Source organism: Hippocampus guttulatus, chromosome 12 (assembly GCF_054856545.1).
Source record: "Hippocampus guttulatus isolate MCC_2025c chromosome 12, RoL_Hgut_1.0, whole genome shotgun sequence".
In the NCBI taxonomy this organism is placed as follows: Eukaryota; Metazoa; Chordata; class Actinopteri; order Syngnathiformes; family Syngnathidae; genus Hippocampus; species Hippocampus guttulatus.
Window position 1 is genome coordinate 17,091,753 of NC_141272.1, and position 17,898 is coordinate 17,109,650.

General features: G+C 44.0%; 1 protein-coding gene across 3 annotated transcripts in view; it reads left to right on the forward strand.

Moving 5' to 3' along the window:
- fam131ab (family with sequence similarity 131 member Ab) overlaps nucleotides 1–17,898 on the forward strand; it is a 29,658-nt gene that overhangs the window by 6,179 nt on the left and 5,581 nt on the right. For all 3 annotated transcript variants that reach the window (XM_086125030.1, XM_086125033.1, XM_086125031.1), the window contains exons 2-4: nucleotides 6,397–6,490; nucleotides 7,442–7,624; nucleotides 17,424–17,555. In XM_086125030.1, coding sequence (XP_085981156.1) covers nucleotides 6,397–6,490; nucleotides 7,442–7,624; nucleotides 17,424–17,555 — 409 coding nt within the window. The remainder of the gene's footprint in view (nucleotides 1–6,396; nucleotides 6,491–7,441; nucleotides 7,625–17,423; nucleotides 17,556–17,898) is intronic.

Here is a 17,898-nt window from a genome sequence, read left to right on the forward strand (position 1 = left end):
AAATTATTGTACAGATGTCCCGCCTATGCCTAGCAGATCACATTGGAGCAGTTCCAGATTGATACTCGGGGAGAACTAATTTGAGGGATTTACGTATCAATTTGGGTCTTGCCAGATTCCGATTCTTTTTAACCTCCTCACAAAAGAATGCCATTATTGGCAAATATTTTCCATTATAATATATTGGGCAAAGCTCCTTAAGTGCAAGACAGTGCATATAAGATAAGATAAGATAAAAAAACCTTTATTAGTCTCGCAATGGAGAAATTCCCGATTCACAGCAGCAAAGTTATGAAAGGAAGGAGTAGAACAACAAAATATAGGAGCTGCTGGAAAGGCAGCCACTCTCGCGGCGCCATTTTGAAGTCAAAATAACACAACACAACACATAGGACACAGACAGTCGTGCAATCTTCACCAATTTTCTGCATACACTTTGTTGTCTGAAGCAGTTCTAGATGAAAGAGGAGAGGATCAAAGTGTCCTTTCACCAGTGGATCAGAGACGTCATGCTGAAAATGTGCACACGTCTGCTACAAGCTAAGTTTTGAAAGCAAACACGAAGCTGTAGCGTCCATTGACGAAAAGAGATGAGTTCACTTCTCCTGTCCCACGTAATCCGCTTCAAACTCCAAGCCGCGACTCCCAGTTCCAAATCCGCATCGGCGCTCCGCGCTAACGCTCCTTTCTTCTCATCGTCGGCTCCTCAAGACTTACATCCATCCAGCCGCAGACCGTTCAGCAGCACCGATCTCTCCGCTGAACAAAGCGGGGCTGTGAAAAATGCTGCCCATTACAGGCGCAAGACACAAGCGCCCCGGAACTGTCCAGCAACGACAGTCAAATGGCGCCGACATTCCTCCCAGTCAAAAACAGTGCTGGTATACCCATGCTGCCGAGAAGGCGCAACCACCGAGCACAGAGTCTCCTCCTTGATGAATGACGTGGCCAAAAAATGCTGAAAAAAGTCCACATCAGGTCCACACGACGTAAACAACACAAAGTGACAAAACAAACACAAAAACAACAATATGTACAGAAAAATGTCAAAAACTCTATTTACCAAAAATAAACTGTATATTGACAAAAACTGAATAGAGTTCAACAATAACGTCCATGTTCAGTCAATTGCAAATGTGCAAACGATTGTACTCCTATGTGGTATCTTTCACTTCAGCACACTCCACACACTATACTTGAACCTTGAAAAAAAAAAGAGAGAGAAGAGACATCATTGAGTTTCGAATGAATATAACACACTTGAAATGAACTCTCGGAGGCTTATTTCGATTGAATCTCACTTGTGCGCTCAGTGTTAAAAGGGGCATCATTTGACTTTCGTGCCAGCCTAAGTCACGTCGACAGTATTCGGGGCCGTGTTACGCCTCTCTGGGCGTTCCAGCGCATGGGGTCGCCTCGCCCTGACTCATCCGCATCGTCATTTTCTGGCTTGTTCAGTGTTGGCCAATCTGCACATTTGGTCGAGCTTTGTGTGCAGGTGGCGTAATGCGATTTTGGTCCATTGGATGGTAAATGGTCAATGCGCTTTTCTACCTCGGGTACTCAAAGCGCTTCACACTGTGTCCTCATTTACCTACTGGTGACGCAGCATCAGGAGCAACTGGGGGGGGGGGGCAGTATCTTGCTCAAGGACAAAAGCAATTTCAACTAATATACTAAGCCACAAGATTTGCTTCATCAAAGCCAAGAGACACAGTCATTTGCCTTGTGAAGCAGAGATGACTTTTCTCACACAATCCTTACCAGATAATTACATAATAAATCAAACCATCCAACTATTCAAATATTCATCATATAACGCAACCATGTGCTCACTTACTCCATGAGTCTAAAAATGTTAACCAGTGGATTGACTCACCAGCCGTTCAGCGTAATTAGGAATTATTTTGTGTGTGTGTGTGTGTGTAGGACTCAGAATGGAATCTCACTCAGACTCGTTTTCGTTCAAATTGTCTATGACCTATTGCCGAATATTGTTTTGTAAGGAGAGCATGTAAACAGCTTGATGGATACGTGTTCTTTATGCAGTTGTGGCCCAGTGTGCATCAAAAAAAAGAAAGAAAGAAAAGATAGGACAATGACTCATTCTACATTTCACTGAACAAGAAGACCTTGTGTAGTCTTGACTTTGTCTTGTCATCTTTACTATGCTTGTTGGCGGGGTTTTAAAGTTCCCTTTTAACAATCTAGGATATGCATCAAGGAGAGTAAAGATGAAACCATGAGAATATGGCTAGGTTTTTTTGTTTTGTTTTGTTTTAATTGCTTTTTTATCCATTAATGTGTCACAGTCAGGCCAATTCAAATGGGCAGATTCACTGTATCGAACCTTATTCCTGAAGGTTCTCATGGAGAAACGAATATCAGCATGACTTCTGGTAAAAATGTTGCTATTTGTTTCGTGTTTCGTTTAACGGAGCGGTTTATTTTATTTATTTTTTTTCACCTCTTTTCTAAGCGATCATTAGTCCCTGTTGCATTGTAAAATGTCTTGCACGACTTGGCAGTTGTATGAGCAAGTAGAAAAAGTTGAATCTGTGTGTGTGTATGGGCGGGGGGAGTCACAAGACTTGTATTGTACGTGGTATTTGTCAACCACTGAAATTATGAGAAGAATTGCCGCAATATTGTGACGGAGAGTAAGGGTTTTTGTAAGTAAGCCATAGTGAGCTCCCTTGATAATATTGCTGAGTGGGCCGTACCAGTTGACATAAGTCGAGGTGTTCACATCAACTTTGAAGATGAATTGCAGTTTTATCACATCGAGTGACGTGAAGCTTGTTTACACGAAGCGTCCTGGTCTTGTGGTGGCTATGCAGGGGGAAGGTGGAGGTTTGGCAGGGTCGTATGTCTGTTGTAAGCTAAATAGTGATGTGTCCAACCTCTTTTAACTAAACACGGCCAACTTTCGAACTGTGATGGTACTGATAAGCCTCAGAGTTTTTCAGATTGCTCATTGCCTCACCATCTGAAGTGACAGAGTTCAAAGATGGATAGGTAGGTGTGTGTGTGTGTGTGTGTGTGTGTGTGTGGCTGGGACAGAATTAAAACTCTGGTATTTTCATATTCATTCAGAGAGGAAAAAGATTCCTGAACTGTAAGTTCCTCAGCTTGTGGCTGCCCATGTTTGAGGAAAATTTGATGCATCTCAAAATCATACTCTGTATTACATACTGTATAAAATTTGAAATTGGCAGGAACGGAAACAAACAGGCGAATCAGACTGGAGTCATCCCCGGCCCTCAATGCTAATGCTAAAATGTGTTCAATTATTATTCTTATTTTTTTTCACCATCACTGTTTTTTTTTTTTGTGGACAACAATCGGATTATCCGTGGATAGATCACGGAAAGCCAGAGTTTGTTTTGCTAATCAAAAAGTAGCACAACATCTCCTCGGGGTGTATGACACATCTCCTTCAGATGATCCTCTGTCTCATCTGCGAGTTCCACTGTGGCACAAGAGGCTTATCAGACCTCCAGGCTGCCGTTGATGCCGTCTCAACCTTGGGATCCCCCTGCTTCTTCGAACTCTTACAGGACCCGACTGACAGACACATTTGCTCTCGTTTGTTTGTCTGCCTTGTTGCCTGACATGTTGTTGCAATTAGTTGAACTGTCATGTCAATGCTTATGGAGGACAGGTCCATGTGTGAAGGGTCTTCTTACTCTTTGCATATCTTATCTTCTCCACACCGAGTAATGACAACGCATTTTGCGGCCACTGATAAAAAGTACAAGTACCGTTCCTGTCACGTTGCGTGGTGGTGGAGGACCCCAAAAAGTAGACAGGAAGGAGGAGCAGGGTAAACTAGACAAATTGTATTAACAAAACCCTGAGGAAACTAAATCCAAAACAAAGAAAGTCATGAAAACAAAAAGAATCCAAAGTAACAAACAAAAACCTTGGCAAAAAACCAACAGTAACAGAAAAAACAACAGAAACCATGACAGAGACAATGTCTCTGTCACCAGCTTCTGTCTGGACTCCATCGCCTGGGAGATTCTATTGAGCGCTAGTCATCAGACTAGGACAAAACGGTATGTTAGTTGTGTCATGCTATCTGGGTCCATGCAGTTATTTCAGGTACACCAATATATATTGTACATATCAAGAATATATTTCAAGTATATTTTAGTGCAAAGTTGGTAGATCATTTGGGCATTTCACAAGTAGTTTACATGCTGAAAAAATGTGGGTACTCCTGGTCGAGAGTGACACAATGGTAGAAACACTCACCAATTTCAGTGGAGTTGGTCTCCCTTTTTTGTCAGTGCATCAAAGTCTGGTGTTAGTTTTGTTGTGGAAATTCTCAAGATCAGAGATGAGGAGTTGCTCCGTTAACTTGGATCTGTGACGGGCTTTGTTGATATTCGTGACGCTGAATTTTACAGGAGGGCTTAAAAGCCAAAGGATAAATGAAAGCGGAACATAAACGTAAAACGTTTGTGGGCCTGGAGAGATTGCACAAGGCTCATTGCCTTTTTTATCCATGCCAAAATACAAGTAACAATATCCAGAAGAGAGGGTTTAAAGGGACTCTTGGGGCAACTAAGCAGATGTGGATCCGGGCAAATCAGTTGCACCAACAGCAGAAGAACAAGACTCAAAATCAGATCGGAACAGTGAAGAAGATATTTATGTCTGATATCAATAAATAAATGCAAATAATATATATATAATATATATAAAAATATGCATATATGTGTGTGTGTGTGTGTTTATTCATATATTCCTTCTGTGTTCTACTGCTGGGTTTGCGATGAGACTTTGATCAGTTGCAACTTTTGCAGCCTGTTAACTATCGTAGCTCACACATAACGTTTTAAAGTGCTTTCCTCGGCCCTCTAGATTCCTGTTCTTTGCCCGTGCCCTCGGTGAATTGTACACGAAACAAACTGAATGAGAATAATGGTAACGATAAAAGACATCACAAGCTACAATTGCAGATTGCTGAGCGCTAACAACTTCCGGTGACGCAGATCACGCGCCACCGCAGGTTAAAGATTTATTTTATTTTATTTTATTTTTTAAATACTTTTTGTAAAAATGAGACTAATAGGATGATTAGGGTGTACATTAACACCCAAAAATGTTTTACTAACATGCACAAAGACACACGAATGGTTGTTTGTTTGTTTTTCTCCTCGACACCCCTCGCGATCGACTTGGGACCAGTCCGCGATCTACCCGTCGATCGCGATCGACGTAATAGGCACCTCTGTAATCTAGATCAAATAATGTTCAGTTGGCAAACGTCTTTGCATGTGTTTGCGACCTTGAACAAACACTGACGAAAAATCGACACCCGCTACCCTCGCAAAAAGCCGCAAACCTTCGCAGTTCAATTGGATCCCAGCTGAAGGTAACTGTTTATTCGTGTGCGCCGACCCAATCTGCACCTGTTGAGATGAACATATCCAGCTCAAACCATTCGATCAGCCAAGTGTTGTGACCCATATTGAGTATCAGTACAGTCAGTCAGCTGCGCATGTGGTCTTTCGTGTTGATGTGCCTGGTCCTCACGTGAATGCCGGTTGAATGATCCTGTCACCACCCGATACTCTCTTTGTGGACTTTGAGAGTTCACCTTTTGTCTGTCATTCCGGAATCAAACAAATCTCTCGGGCTGTCAACAAAACGAAGTGTATTATTTTTCTTAGGAAGTATTTTTTTACGGTAACGTCATGTCATTGGAAAAATTATGGCTCACTCACATCTTTATTTGCATCGATTATTATATGTGACTTTTATATTTGATGAATGTGTATCATCTACAGTATATCTTTGGCAATAAAGGAAAAATGTTTAAAAACATTTTTTTCACTTAGTCCAGCTGGCGAAGAAGTTTTTAATATGTGTACCGGAATATTGAGAGACACAACTTCAGAGCAGCAATATAATGGAGACATCTGAATAAAAATAACTCCCTGCTGAAAATGTTTTCATTTTATAACTTGTTTTATCTTTTAAACTGAATTTGGCATGGAGGTTGGTCATCGAGAGGTACCAAAAGAAAAAAAAAGACATTTTTAGTGATCAAGAGCTATTTTCCAATCAGTTTTTTTCGACAGCCACAGTCACATTTTGTCTCATGACAATTAGAATTTGCACAAGTCCATGTTGCTTGATTTTGTTCATGGATTATTTAAAATTTCACAAGCATGACAGAAAATGTTTTCCAATTTTGGAATGACCCTTATGTCTGGAAACCTCGGTATGATCACTTGTTTTCAAATGGAAGAGACAAAGAGTGAAACTGTGTTTCCTTCCGAGTCATCACAGGGAGCAGTCAACTGTGGAACATTCACACTGAGTTGAATGACTGACTCTTCTCCTCCCCTTCGGAGTCACGCTGTTTTCTCATCCTTCCAGGTGAATGTTGATGACACCACTGAAATGTTACCCAAATCAAGGCGAGCTTTGACCATTCAAGAGATTGCAGCGTTGGCACGATCCTCCCTGCACGGTGAGTTCAGTGGACACAAACAGACACGCAGGCGGAACATAAAAGTCCTAACATCATCGTTCTGTTCATTATCCTGATGTCTGTTTTGACCTCTCACACAGAGGTTCGACCCACAACTTCTTTCTTTTACTACCCAAATTTGGGAGGATTTACACTTTGTACAACCTTTAAAACCATTTTATTTCTGAGGTTCTAGCGTATTGGCCCGAATATAAGACAGCCCTGATTATAAGATGACCCCCTCTTTTTCAAGACTCAAGTTTGAAAAAAGCATTTTTGAACACCAAATGAAGTTTTATACAGAGAATAATTACAGAACATCTGAAACAAATGATTATAACAATATATTTGAGAGAAAAGCATGTTATTTTTCCTCATTCAAATCTAAAGTGCAATCACATTCGGAAATGAATGGCTTCTGGTTTTTGAAATGTAAATTACATCACCACTTCTCCTCAGCTGCCGGTTAACCTGGCCGATCTTCGACCCACTTTTCTCCAGATTGTCACTAGGTTTCTCCATTTTCTGTTATCTCTTCTATTATTTTCTTCTCTTTTTCTTCTTATCGCTATTTTTTATTTTTCGTCTTCGTGCTACCACTATTTTTATTTTTATTCTTCGTGGCAGGGGTTCACTTTGGCCTGGGGAGTCAAGTTCAGCATTCGCTTCATTGATATCTGGCGCCATCTAGCGCCGTGAATGGGTATAATGTCTAGACCCCGAATATAAGACGACCCCCACTTTTTCAGTCTTATTTCAATGCAAAAAACACAGTCTTGTATTCGGGCCAATACGGTACTTCATCTTCACACGTTTGTGTTCTGATGGTCACCCTTTCATGCACCCTGTAACCTGATAACATGAAAAGCTGTCCGCTGTCGTAGCCGCTGTCCCCGAAAGGGTTAAAGAAGTCGTAATGCAGTAACATAAGCTTTAAAATTTGCCTCACAGGTATTTCCCAGGTAGTGAAGGACCATGTGACAAAGCCCACCGCCATGGCACAGGGCAGAGTAGCCCACCTCATCGAGTGGAAGGGATGGTGTAAGCCACTGGAAACGCCCACGGCCCTGGAATCAGACTTTAATTCTTATTCCGATCTCACCGAGGGAGAGCAGGAGGCCCGTTTTGCTGCAGGTAAGATCTTGTTTGAGGTTGCGCACATTGCTATGTCTCCATCCCCCTTTTTAAATATGAATACAGCATGACTGAGATTTTCAAAAGGATCTCAATGGCATGCAATGGCATATTGGCCTTTAGAACAGGTACTACATTCGTATCCTAAGTGACAGTATGTTTGATTTCACCAGTAAGATTGAAATGGAATCTGTCTGCAAAGGCTGTGCTAAGAACATAATTACCATTCCCGAGTTTTAAATCCCAGCGGGGACCAACACATTCCATGTGTGAGATTTCAAACTGAACCATAGCAGGATTATAGATCCTGCCCGACTCTAGTATTCTGTAACTCTATGAGCACTAATCCATCATGCAACCCTTTCCATGAACAGCATCTGCTTGGTAAGCAGTGCGCAAGCTTGTTGTCCAAAGTTGCAGTCATTTCATGATAACAAATTTCAAAAAAAACCCACAAACTATCAGGCTGTGTGAGTTTGATATTGTCATCCAAGCACAACAAGTAGAAACAAGATAACAACAATACCTATTATTCCTGTGCGTAATGTCAGACGTTATCAGTAAAACTCATTGACATTCATTTCCGCGACGGTACTTATTTTCTTTCTTTTATTTTCCCTTGGTTTACTTCGAGCTGAATTCATTATCACCAATCTTTCTTTTCACACTCTGACATCTCTTGCAGCCCCCACCCCCCTATTTATTTATCTCATCCTTACATCCGTTTTTCACCTCGTCCCCGCTCGCTTTCTCCCAGCAATGCAGACTCTCAAGGTTAATTTGCTCGGTAAGATTTTGCTTGTGATGCGTGCCACCATGACGGAGCGCTTTCTCTATGTCTATTTGTTCCCTTTTTTTGCCCTCTCTTCTTCAGTCTTACAATTCACAAGATTTTTTTTAACTGTTTCTTTCCAAATAGTTGGGCCTCTGGAGTTTCTGCCCATCCGGAAAGTATAAAATGACACATTTTCTCAGGGTATCCCGGTTTCCTTCCACATTATGAAATCAAGCTTTTTAAGTTCATTGAAAAAAGGTGGCCCGGTGGTTGACTGGTTAGCGCGTCGACCTAACAGTGCGGAGATGCAGGGTTACATTCCAGCTCGGGCCTTAATGTGTGGAGTTTGCATGTGCTCCCCGGGTTTTCTCCCACTTTCCAAAAACATGCGTGGCAGGTTAATGGAACACTCTAAATTGTGGGGTGCGTATGAGCGTGGATGGCTGTTAGTTTATGTGTGCCCTGCGATTGGCTGGCAACCAATTCAGGGTGTCCCCCCCGCCTATTGCCCGAAGACAGCTGGGATAGGCTGCAGCATGCCCCGCGACCCTTGTGAGAACAAGCGGATTAGAAAATGGATGGATGGAAAACTCTAAATTGTCCTTCGAGTTGAATGTAAGCGCTAACGGTTCTTTGTCTATATGTGTCATGTGATTGGCTAGTGAGCAGTCCAGAGATTACCCTGCCTAAAGTCTGCTGGGCAAGGCTCCAGCACACCTGTAAACCCCTCTTGAGGATAAACTGTACAGTCCGCTTACGAACGTCTTTTCATACGAAATTTTCAAGTTGCGAAACAGGAAAATATTGCCTCTTGTTACGAAAGAAATGTCAAGATACCAATGGTAAAAATACAGTATGGGCTGCTCCGCCCATCCATTTTTATTCTTTACTCTATTCTTTGTTTTTTACATGATGCAGACCTCTCATTTATTGTCCAATAATCTAATTGAAACCTGTATTTGTTACATATTTTGATGCATTTGTATGCTTTATAAAACATTTATGTCTGAATTTTGGGGGGGCTAGGAACGAATTAGGGCATTTACATGGAAAATGCGTCTCTACTTACAACATTTTCTAGCTAAGAAATTTCTTCCAGAACCAATTTCATAAGTAGAGGTGCCACTGGTGGCTAGGCATTGCAGAGACCTAACTATTTGTATGCAAGTTGTTAACAAGTCAATTTTCTCTGTCTTAATTTTTTGGGGTCTTAATATTAACCCTTTCACGCACCTTGTAACCTGATAACATGATACGCTGTCCACTGTCGTAACTGCTGTCCCTGAAAGGGTCAATAGTGTTTTGTTTTGTTTTTTGTTTTTTTCTGAGACTTGTAAGGCAGTTAAGAATCTCAAAATTTGACTTTAAAATGCCTGTACAGCAAACACAGATTTCGTAATGGGTTTGTGGAATGCATTGATTGAACGCCAAAAATCAAGCATTACAATTTAATGTTTGAGTAACTGTACGTTAACAAACATGACCCCCCAATGAGGCGATTATGCAGTAGAAAACAAAAACGTAATGTTTCGTAATGATGGTTTCTCGGCTTCAAACGGCTCTATGGGGAGTGAGTTCAACAGTTGTTTGGACGCTGTTAAAAATCAAGTCATGCAGATGAGCATAAAACCGGACCTGCTGGGTCCTGTTATATTGTCAACAGTCCACTTGTAGCCTGGTGATGGTGTCGCCGTGGGTGGCAGGACACACTGCAAATGTCAGTGAGCATGTTTGTGTGAAATGGAAAACACGGTTGAAGTTTGCTGTAGGCGGACTAAGAACTAAGAGTTTCTTGGACACACACACGCATACTGTACACACACATTCACACTTTTTGCAGTTAATCCTCTTCACATTGCATGTTTATGTAACAGTGTGTACGGTATGTGGCAACGGCTGTATGACCGAGTGTGTTTGTGCGTGTTGCTCTGCCTCAACGGCCGTGCCACAAGAAATAGAGCGAGAGAGCTAATCTGTGAAAGTACAAATGTGTGCTGCGTCTGCAGATTGGCGTGGCACCTCTCTCCTCTTTGATTAAACAGTGCGTGCGTGCGTGCGTGCGTGTGTGTGTGTGTGTGTGTGTGTGTGTGTGTGTGTGTGTGTGTGTCCATTTAACCCGCTCGTATGATTCACAGGTTTACAGAAAGCGCCGCTTCACTCTTGGCTGCAGCTGATCATGCCACATTGCTTGGCCATAATAACTGGATTCACCAAATCATGTTGTACCCCCGTATGGCGAAGAAAAGCCGCTGAGATACTTTAAAAAATTGTTCCTACTCCCTTTGCAATTTAGAAGAGAAAGAAATGGAACAGGCTTTTTTTTAATGATATCAAACACATGCCAAGATGAAGCCACGCATTTCTGAATTTGTCTCTATGAAGGCCCCTCTCATCTCCCTTTCAGCCGAAGAAGATGCGTGAGGCAGATGGTTTTGTCAAAGAACCTGGCATCTGTTTGAGATTTTTTCCCCCCAGGTGCTTTCCCATCTGGGGTTCACCTGTTTTATGTAGATTGTGTAAAGTGCCTTGAGCTAACTAGTTGTGAAACGTTTTCATTTTGTGAACTGATAGAATATTACACCCCCATGTTTTGAATTTCTATCCATCCATCCATTTTCTGATCCGCTTTATCCTCACAAGGGTCACAAGGGGGTGCTGGAGCCTATCGCGATTGTCTTAGAGCTGTAGGCAGGGGGGACACCCTACCAGCCAATCGCAGGGCACACAGAGACAAACAACCATCCGCGCTCACACTTACACTGAGGGACAATTTGGAGTGCTCAATCAGCCTGCCATGCATGTTTTTGGAATGTGGGAGGAAACCAGAGTACCCGTAGAAAACCCACGCAGGCATGGGGAAGAACATGCAAACTCCACACAGGAAGGCCGGAGTCGGGATTGAACCTGCGACCTCCGTACTGTGAGGTTGACGCACTGGCTTACCGGGCCGCCTGTTTTGAATTTGAAAAAGGATTTGGTGAATTCACGTTTAAAACCTGTGGGGTTCAGAACCTCCAAAAAAGTTATACCGCTGTCCTATAATTACAGTTGTTGGAATTAAAAAAAAAAATCTTTGCATAAAAATATATTCTCCCAAAATATTGACTTTTTTCCCCCTCATAAAATTACATTGTTATTATAAAATTACAACTTTCTTCAAGGAATGTTTTGAATTTTGTCATAGTATTGTAACTATTGTAACTATCTTTTGTGCGCCGCTCTCATAATCTTTCACAAGGCAGCGGTGACAGAGCCACCCTAGACAATCCTATTCACATCCACGACTGTGGTGCTTTTGAATCCCCAAAAGTCATTTCCTGCTCTGGTATATGCAGAAAGAGAGAAAAGGGAAAGACAGAAACAAAAAAAAAAAAGAAAAATGCACCATCTGCTGGACCTGATGGTCTGAGTACCACCACCCTCCCCCAGCCCACATCCTAATAATAACACCCCTGACACAGACGGTGTATGCAGCTAAAACTGTTTCATAAGGTTATTTGCATTTTATCACAAAAAGGGAGAATTCTAAAGACACGGAGACAGAGCAGAGGACCGAGACAGTGGACATGAATCAAAATTGGAGACAAATTCAAATGCAGCCCTTTGACACGGATAAAATCAAAAAGTTTTGGGAGAGAAAGTCTCTCTAGATGCAAGAGGAATGAGGGGAAAGGTGGAAAAAAATCAGAAGCTTTTTGGAAGAATGCAGAAATAATTGAGAACCGAGGCAGCAGGCTGGTACGTTTTGATGCGGCAGTACAAACGAAATGAGGTGCAGATCGTGCTGATTTATTGACAGATCGGGTGATGTGTGGATGCGAGTAGAATCTCAGCAGACATGGCGGACTGACGAGACGTGGAATGACAACAAATTTCACGAGGAAGGATCGGAGCAGAGCATGATGGTACAGAGAAACCAGGATATTTAAACCTGTGATAAAGAGACAAAGACAGTCGGGGAGATGCGAAGCACAAAGCAATGAGACAAAAGGCAACGCGAGAGACTCGTTTTAGTCTGAGAGACAACTAGAAAAGGCACGCCGTGAAGGGGATTGTTGTAGCTGACAGAAGAGTAAAATTGCATGAGGGAAGAAGATTTGCTCCTGAACACGTCTACTCTAACACACTAACAACAGCCCAATCTATTTCGAAACACAGTGCTTTATACAGTGCTGGTTCGCAACAGTACCAGCACTTTTAGCCTCTAGCGGGAGACTTTACATGCACCCACAGTGACTCTGTCTTGTTCTGTTTCTCTCTTGCACTTGGTGAAACTTAAACGACTCCTTCAGTAATTCGGGTACCACCAAAAATATATACAGTATATATATTTTTTCTGCCTCCAGTGACATCTTTTAGCCATGTCATTGAAGCTGCAAAGATACTCATAATGTAACATTCACATCCACACACGCACGCGCACACACATATCTATCTCCATCCATCCCAGCTGTCTTCGAGCAATCGGCAGGGGACAACTTGAAACAGTTGCCAGCCAATCGCAGTTCACACAGAGACAAACAACCATTCACACCTAGGGACAATTTGGAGTGTTCAATCAGCCTGCCGTGCATGTTTTTGGAATGTGGGAGGAAACCGGAGTACCCGGAGAAAACACACGCAAGCCCGGGGAGAACATGCAAACGCCACACAGGGAGGCCGGAGCCGGGATTGAACCCACGACCTCGGTACCGTGAGGTCGACGCGCTAACCACTGGACCACCAGGCCTATCTATAGAGCTCTCTCTCTCTCTCTCTCTCTCCCTCTCTCTCTCTCTCTCTCTCTCTCTCTCAGAGGCGATTGCTCTCAGACTGCAAGGGAAGCTCAGCTTCCCCTAAAATGTCAAAAATAAGTGATCAAATGTATGTGTGTACGGGCAATTGTGTGGACATGTCATTGACTAAATATGTGCCACAACGCGCTCAACCTTTGTTCTGAATCAACTTCTTATTACTGGTTACGACATGACCCTCTTCTCATATATATATATATATATCTTCTCATATATATATATATATATATATATATATATATATATATATATATATATATATATATCTTCTCATATATATATATATATATATATATATGATATAGAGCGGCTGGATAGCTCAGTAGCGGCTGGATAGCTCAGTAGCGGCTGGATAGCTCAGTTGGTAAGGCATCGGTTTGGCATACGGGAGACGGTGGTTCGAATCCCGCTTGGGGCAAAAAATAACACCATCCAGTGTGGGTCCTTGGGCAAGATCCTTCACGCTAATGCCTACCTCATACAATGATGAGAGACAATAAAATGAATGACATGCCGGCTCAGATGTCGCCCGGCCAAACAAGGTCTGCGTCAGGTGCTGGGGAACCAGAGCACCTTGATGAAAAATGGAGATGGGCGAGATGCGATAACATGGCTCTGTTGCAATGCTACTACTCAAGCAACCCTAGTCAGAGGGGTTACATGCAGAGAATGTGGGCTAAATGGTTACTTCGAAACCCACAGTCACGGTTGACCACGAAACAACTAGTAGCTCAGTGTTCCAACATCCACAAACGGCAACTGCTGTCACAACTTGAGATTGATGAGGTACAACGCAGGTTCCATGGTTAAAGGCCCCAGGCTGCCAGATCAGAGGAGGAGGTCATACCAGCGATTGGGAGGCAAGCCCCAATGAATGCAGATGATGAGATTGGGAGGCCAGCCCCAATGAATGAAATGCTGAGCGAGGCAGCAACTGACCTGAAAGCTAAGATCATGGCGAGAATGAAAGCTGGGCAACCTAGAAACCGATTACAACGGCTATGGCCCGCTAATGCAGAGGGCGATCCCGACCGTAACGATCACGGAAACCAATGAGCTGATATACGCTTCAGCATCAGTGATCCTTGAGATGCTTGGCTATAAGAGCAACCATGGAAGCCATGAGATACGTTACCCACCATGGAAAAGACGGTTGGAGGCTAAGATCAAGGCGGCTCGGAAAGATGTGAGTCAATTGACGGAGGCCCAGAGAGGTGTGATGAAAAGGCCGATACCCGAGAGGTACATCCAGATGACCATACCTGAAGCACTCGAAACTGCCAAACAAAGGCTCCAAGCCTTGTCCAGCCGCCTAAAGCGGTACACGAAAGAGAATGAGGCCCGACGAATAAACAGGCTGTTCGCAACACAACCTGCGAAAGTGTACGCTCAGTGGCAGGGTCCTAACAACAGAGCTGACCCACCAAGACTGGAAACTGAAAGGTACTGGAAAGGCATATGGGAGAAGGAGGTTGCACATAACAGCAGTGCACAATGGCTGGTGACCCTGAGAGAGGAGCACAGCAACCTCCCTGAACAGAACCCAGTTACCATAACAGTGGCAGACATACAGGAAAGAGTCTCAGATATGAAGAACTGGACAGCACCAGGTCCGGACATGGTCCACACCTACTGGCTAAAGAAACTCACAGCACTCCATGAGCGCCTAGCAGCACAAATGAACCAGCTGCTGAGGGATGGGACTCACCCAGGATGGCTAACCGAAGGGCGAACGATCCTGATCATGAAGGATCCCTCAAAGGGTGCAGTCCCATCCAACTATCGGCCAATAACCTGTCTCTCCACAACATGGACAGGCATCATTGCGGCTAAGATAAGTGGACACACGGATCAATACATGAGCAAAGCACAGAAGGGCATTGGTAGAGATACCAGAGGAGCCAAACATCAGCTCCTGGTTGACAGAACAGTCGCACAAGACTGCAGTTCCCGACGTACCAACCTGTGCACAGCCTGGATTGATTACAAGAAAGCCTATGACTCGATGTCACATACATGGATCACTGAATGCTTGGAGTTGTATAAGGTGAACAGGACCCTAAGAGCCTTCCTTGCGAACTCGATGAGGATGTGGAAAACCACACTTGAAGCCAATGGCAAGCCACTTACCCAAGTGTCCATCAAATGTGGCATATACCAAGGTGATGCACTCTCCCCACTGCTGTTCTGCATAGGACTTAGCCAAGTAATCACCAAAACAGGCTATGGATACCGCCTCAGAAATGGAGCTACGATCAGTCACCTCCTCTACATGGATGACATAAAGCTGTATGCTAAGAGCGAAAGGGACATAGACTCCCTGATCCACACAACCAGGATCTACAGGATCTACAGCAGCGACATCGGGATGTCATTCGGGCTTGAGAAATGTAGTCGGATGGTGACTAAGAGAGGAAAGGTAGTCCGCACTGAAGGGGTCTCACTCCCTGAAGGAACAATAGCAGACATTTAGGACAGCTACAAGTACCTCGGTATACCACAAGCCAATGGCAACCTCGAACTGGCGACAAGGAAAGCGGCTACGGCCAAATACCTCCAGCGAGTGAGGCAAGTCCTAAGAAGCCAGCTCAATGGCAAGAATAAGACCCGGGCAATAAACAGCTATGCCCTGCCAGTGATCAGATACCCTGCAGGAATAATAAGGTGGCCAAGGGAAGAGATTCAGACCACGGACGTTAAGACCCGAATCCAGCACCCTGAGACTGTACGCAAGCCGAAAGGAAGGAGGCCGGGGACTAGTGAGTGTGAGAGCCACTGTCCAGGATGAAACATCCAAGCTCCATGAATACATCAAGGAGAAGGCTCCAACGGATGACGTACTCAGAGAATGTCTCAGACAATGGGGAACAGAAGATGAGGCGCTGGAAGAGGGACCATCATGGGAGGACAAGCCCCTACACGGGATGTACCACCGGACCATAACTGAAGTGGCCGATCTCAAGAAGTCCTGTCAGTGGCTAGAGAGGGCTGGCCTGAAGGACAGCACAGAGGCACTCATCCTAGCTGCTCAGGAGCAGGCCCTGAGCACCAGAGCCATTGAGGCCCAGATATACCACACCAGACAAGACCCAAGGTGTAGGTTGTGCAAAGAGGCACCTGAGACGATCCAACACATAACTGCAGGGTGTAAGATGCTGGCAGGGAAAGCCTACATGGAACGCCATAACCAGGTGGCTGGCATAGTCTACGGAAACATCTGTGCGGAGTATGGGCTGGAAACCCCAAGGTCAAAATGGGAAACACCTCCAAAGGTGGTGGAGAATGACAGGCCGAAGATCCTGTGGGACTTCCAGATCCAGACTGACAAGATGGTAATGGCGAACCAACCAGATATCGTGATCATAGATAAAGGGCAAAGGAAAGCCGTTGTAGTGGATGTAGCGGTCCCAAGTGATGAAAACATCAGAAAGAAGGAACACGAGAAACTCGAGAAATACCAAGGGCTCAGAGAGGAGCTGGAGAGAGCCTGGAAGGTAAAGGTGACAGTCGTGCCTGTGGTGGTCGGAGCACTCGGGGCAGTGACCCCCAAACTAGATGAGTGGTTGCAACAGATCCCGGGAACAACATCGGACATCTCAGTCCAGAAATGTGCAGTGCTGGGAACAGCAAGGATACTGCGCAGAACCCTCAAGCTTCCTGGCCTCTGGTAGAGGACCTGAGCTGAATGAGGGACGGACACCACCCGAGGGGGGGTGAGACGAGGAATTTTATATATATATATATATATATATATATATATATATATAAATAGGTATGTATATATATATAAATAGGTATGTATAGACATATAGAGAGAGAGAGAGAGAGAGATACATATAGATATATATAATATGGGATGCTAAATAACTGCTACTTAATTACACCATCATTGTATGATACGGAAAAAGTCTTCACAGTTTTCAACCAGCAGCTAGCCATTAGCTGTTAGCAACGAGTGCCCAGCTGGCATTTTATCTTTGCTGGGCTGTAGCTTGGGTGCCTTTGTCTATAAATTCTTAGGTACCACCCACAAATAGAAACACCTGCTAAGTGACCACGGGAGATCATCGTCTGCGATGGGAACATTGCCAAAACCCATTAGATTTACAATCACTGCACTTTGCTCCAGCCAGTCAAAAAGAGCTGCGTGACATGAGACACGGGTGTTTCCATGGCAATTATGTGTTTACTTGTGTGTGGAGGTGATTTATGTGCGGTTGTGTGTTTGCAGGTGTCGCAGAACAGTTCGCAATTGCCGAGGCTAAACTGAGGGCCTGGTCGTCGATCGATGGTGACGATTCCAACGATGACTCATACGATGAAGATTTTCTGCCCGCCAACGAGCCTGCAACACAGAGCACAGGTATATACACACACACACACACACACACACACACACACACACACACACACACACACATTCGGATATGCATGTCCATCGTGTGGCACACACTGCCTCTGCAGGCAAGGAAATCGTATTAAAAATGCAAGAGGATATCCAATTACGCAAAGGAGCAAAATAATGTTGCAGGCAGATGAAAAGTGGGGCAGTGGGACACAGGACGCTTCACAAAGAGAGCAGGATGGACATTGATGAGGACAGTTGGAACCAAATCTTTGTGAACTGCTTCGTGTGTGTATGTGTGTGTGTGTGTGTGTGTGTGTGTGTGTGTGTGTGTGTGTGTGTGTGTGTGTGTGTGTATTTT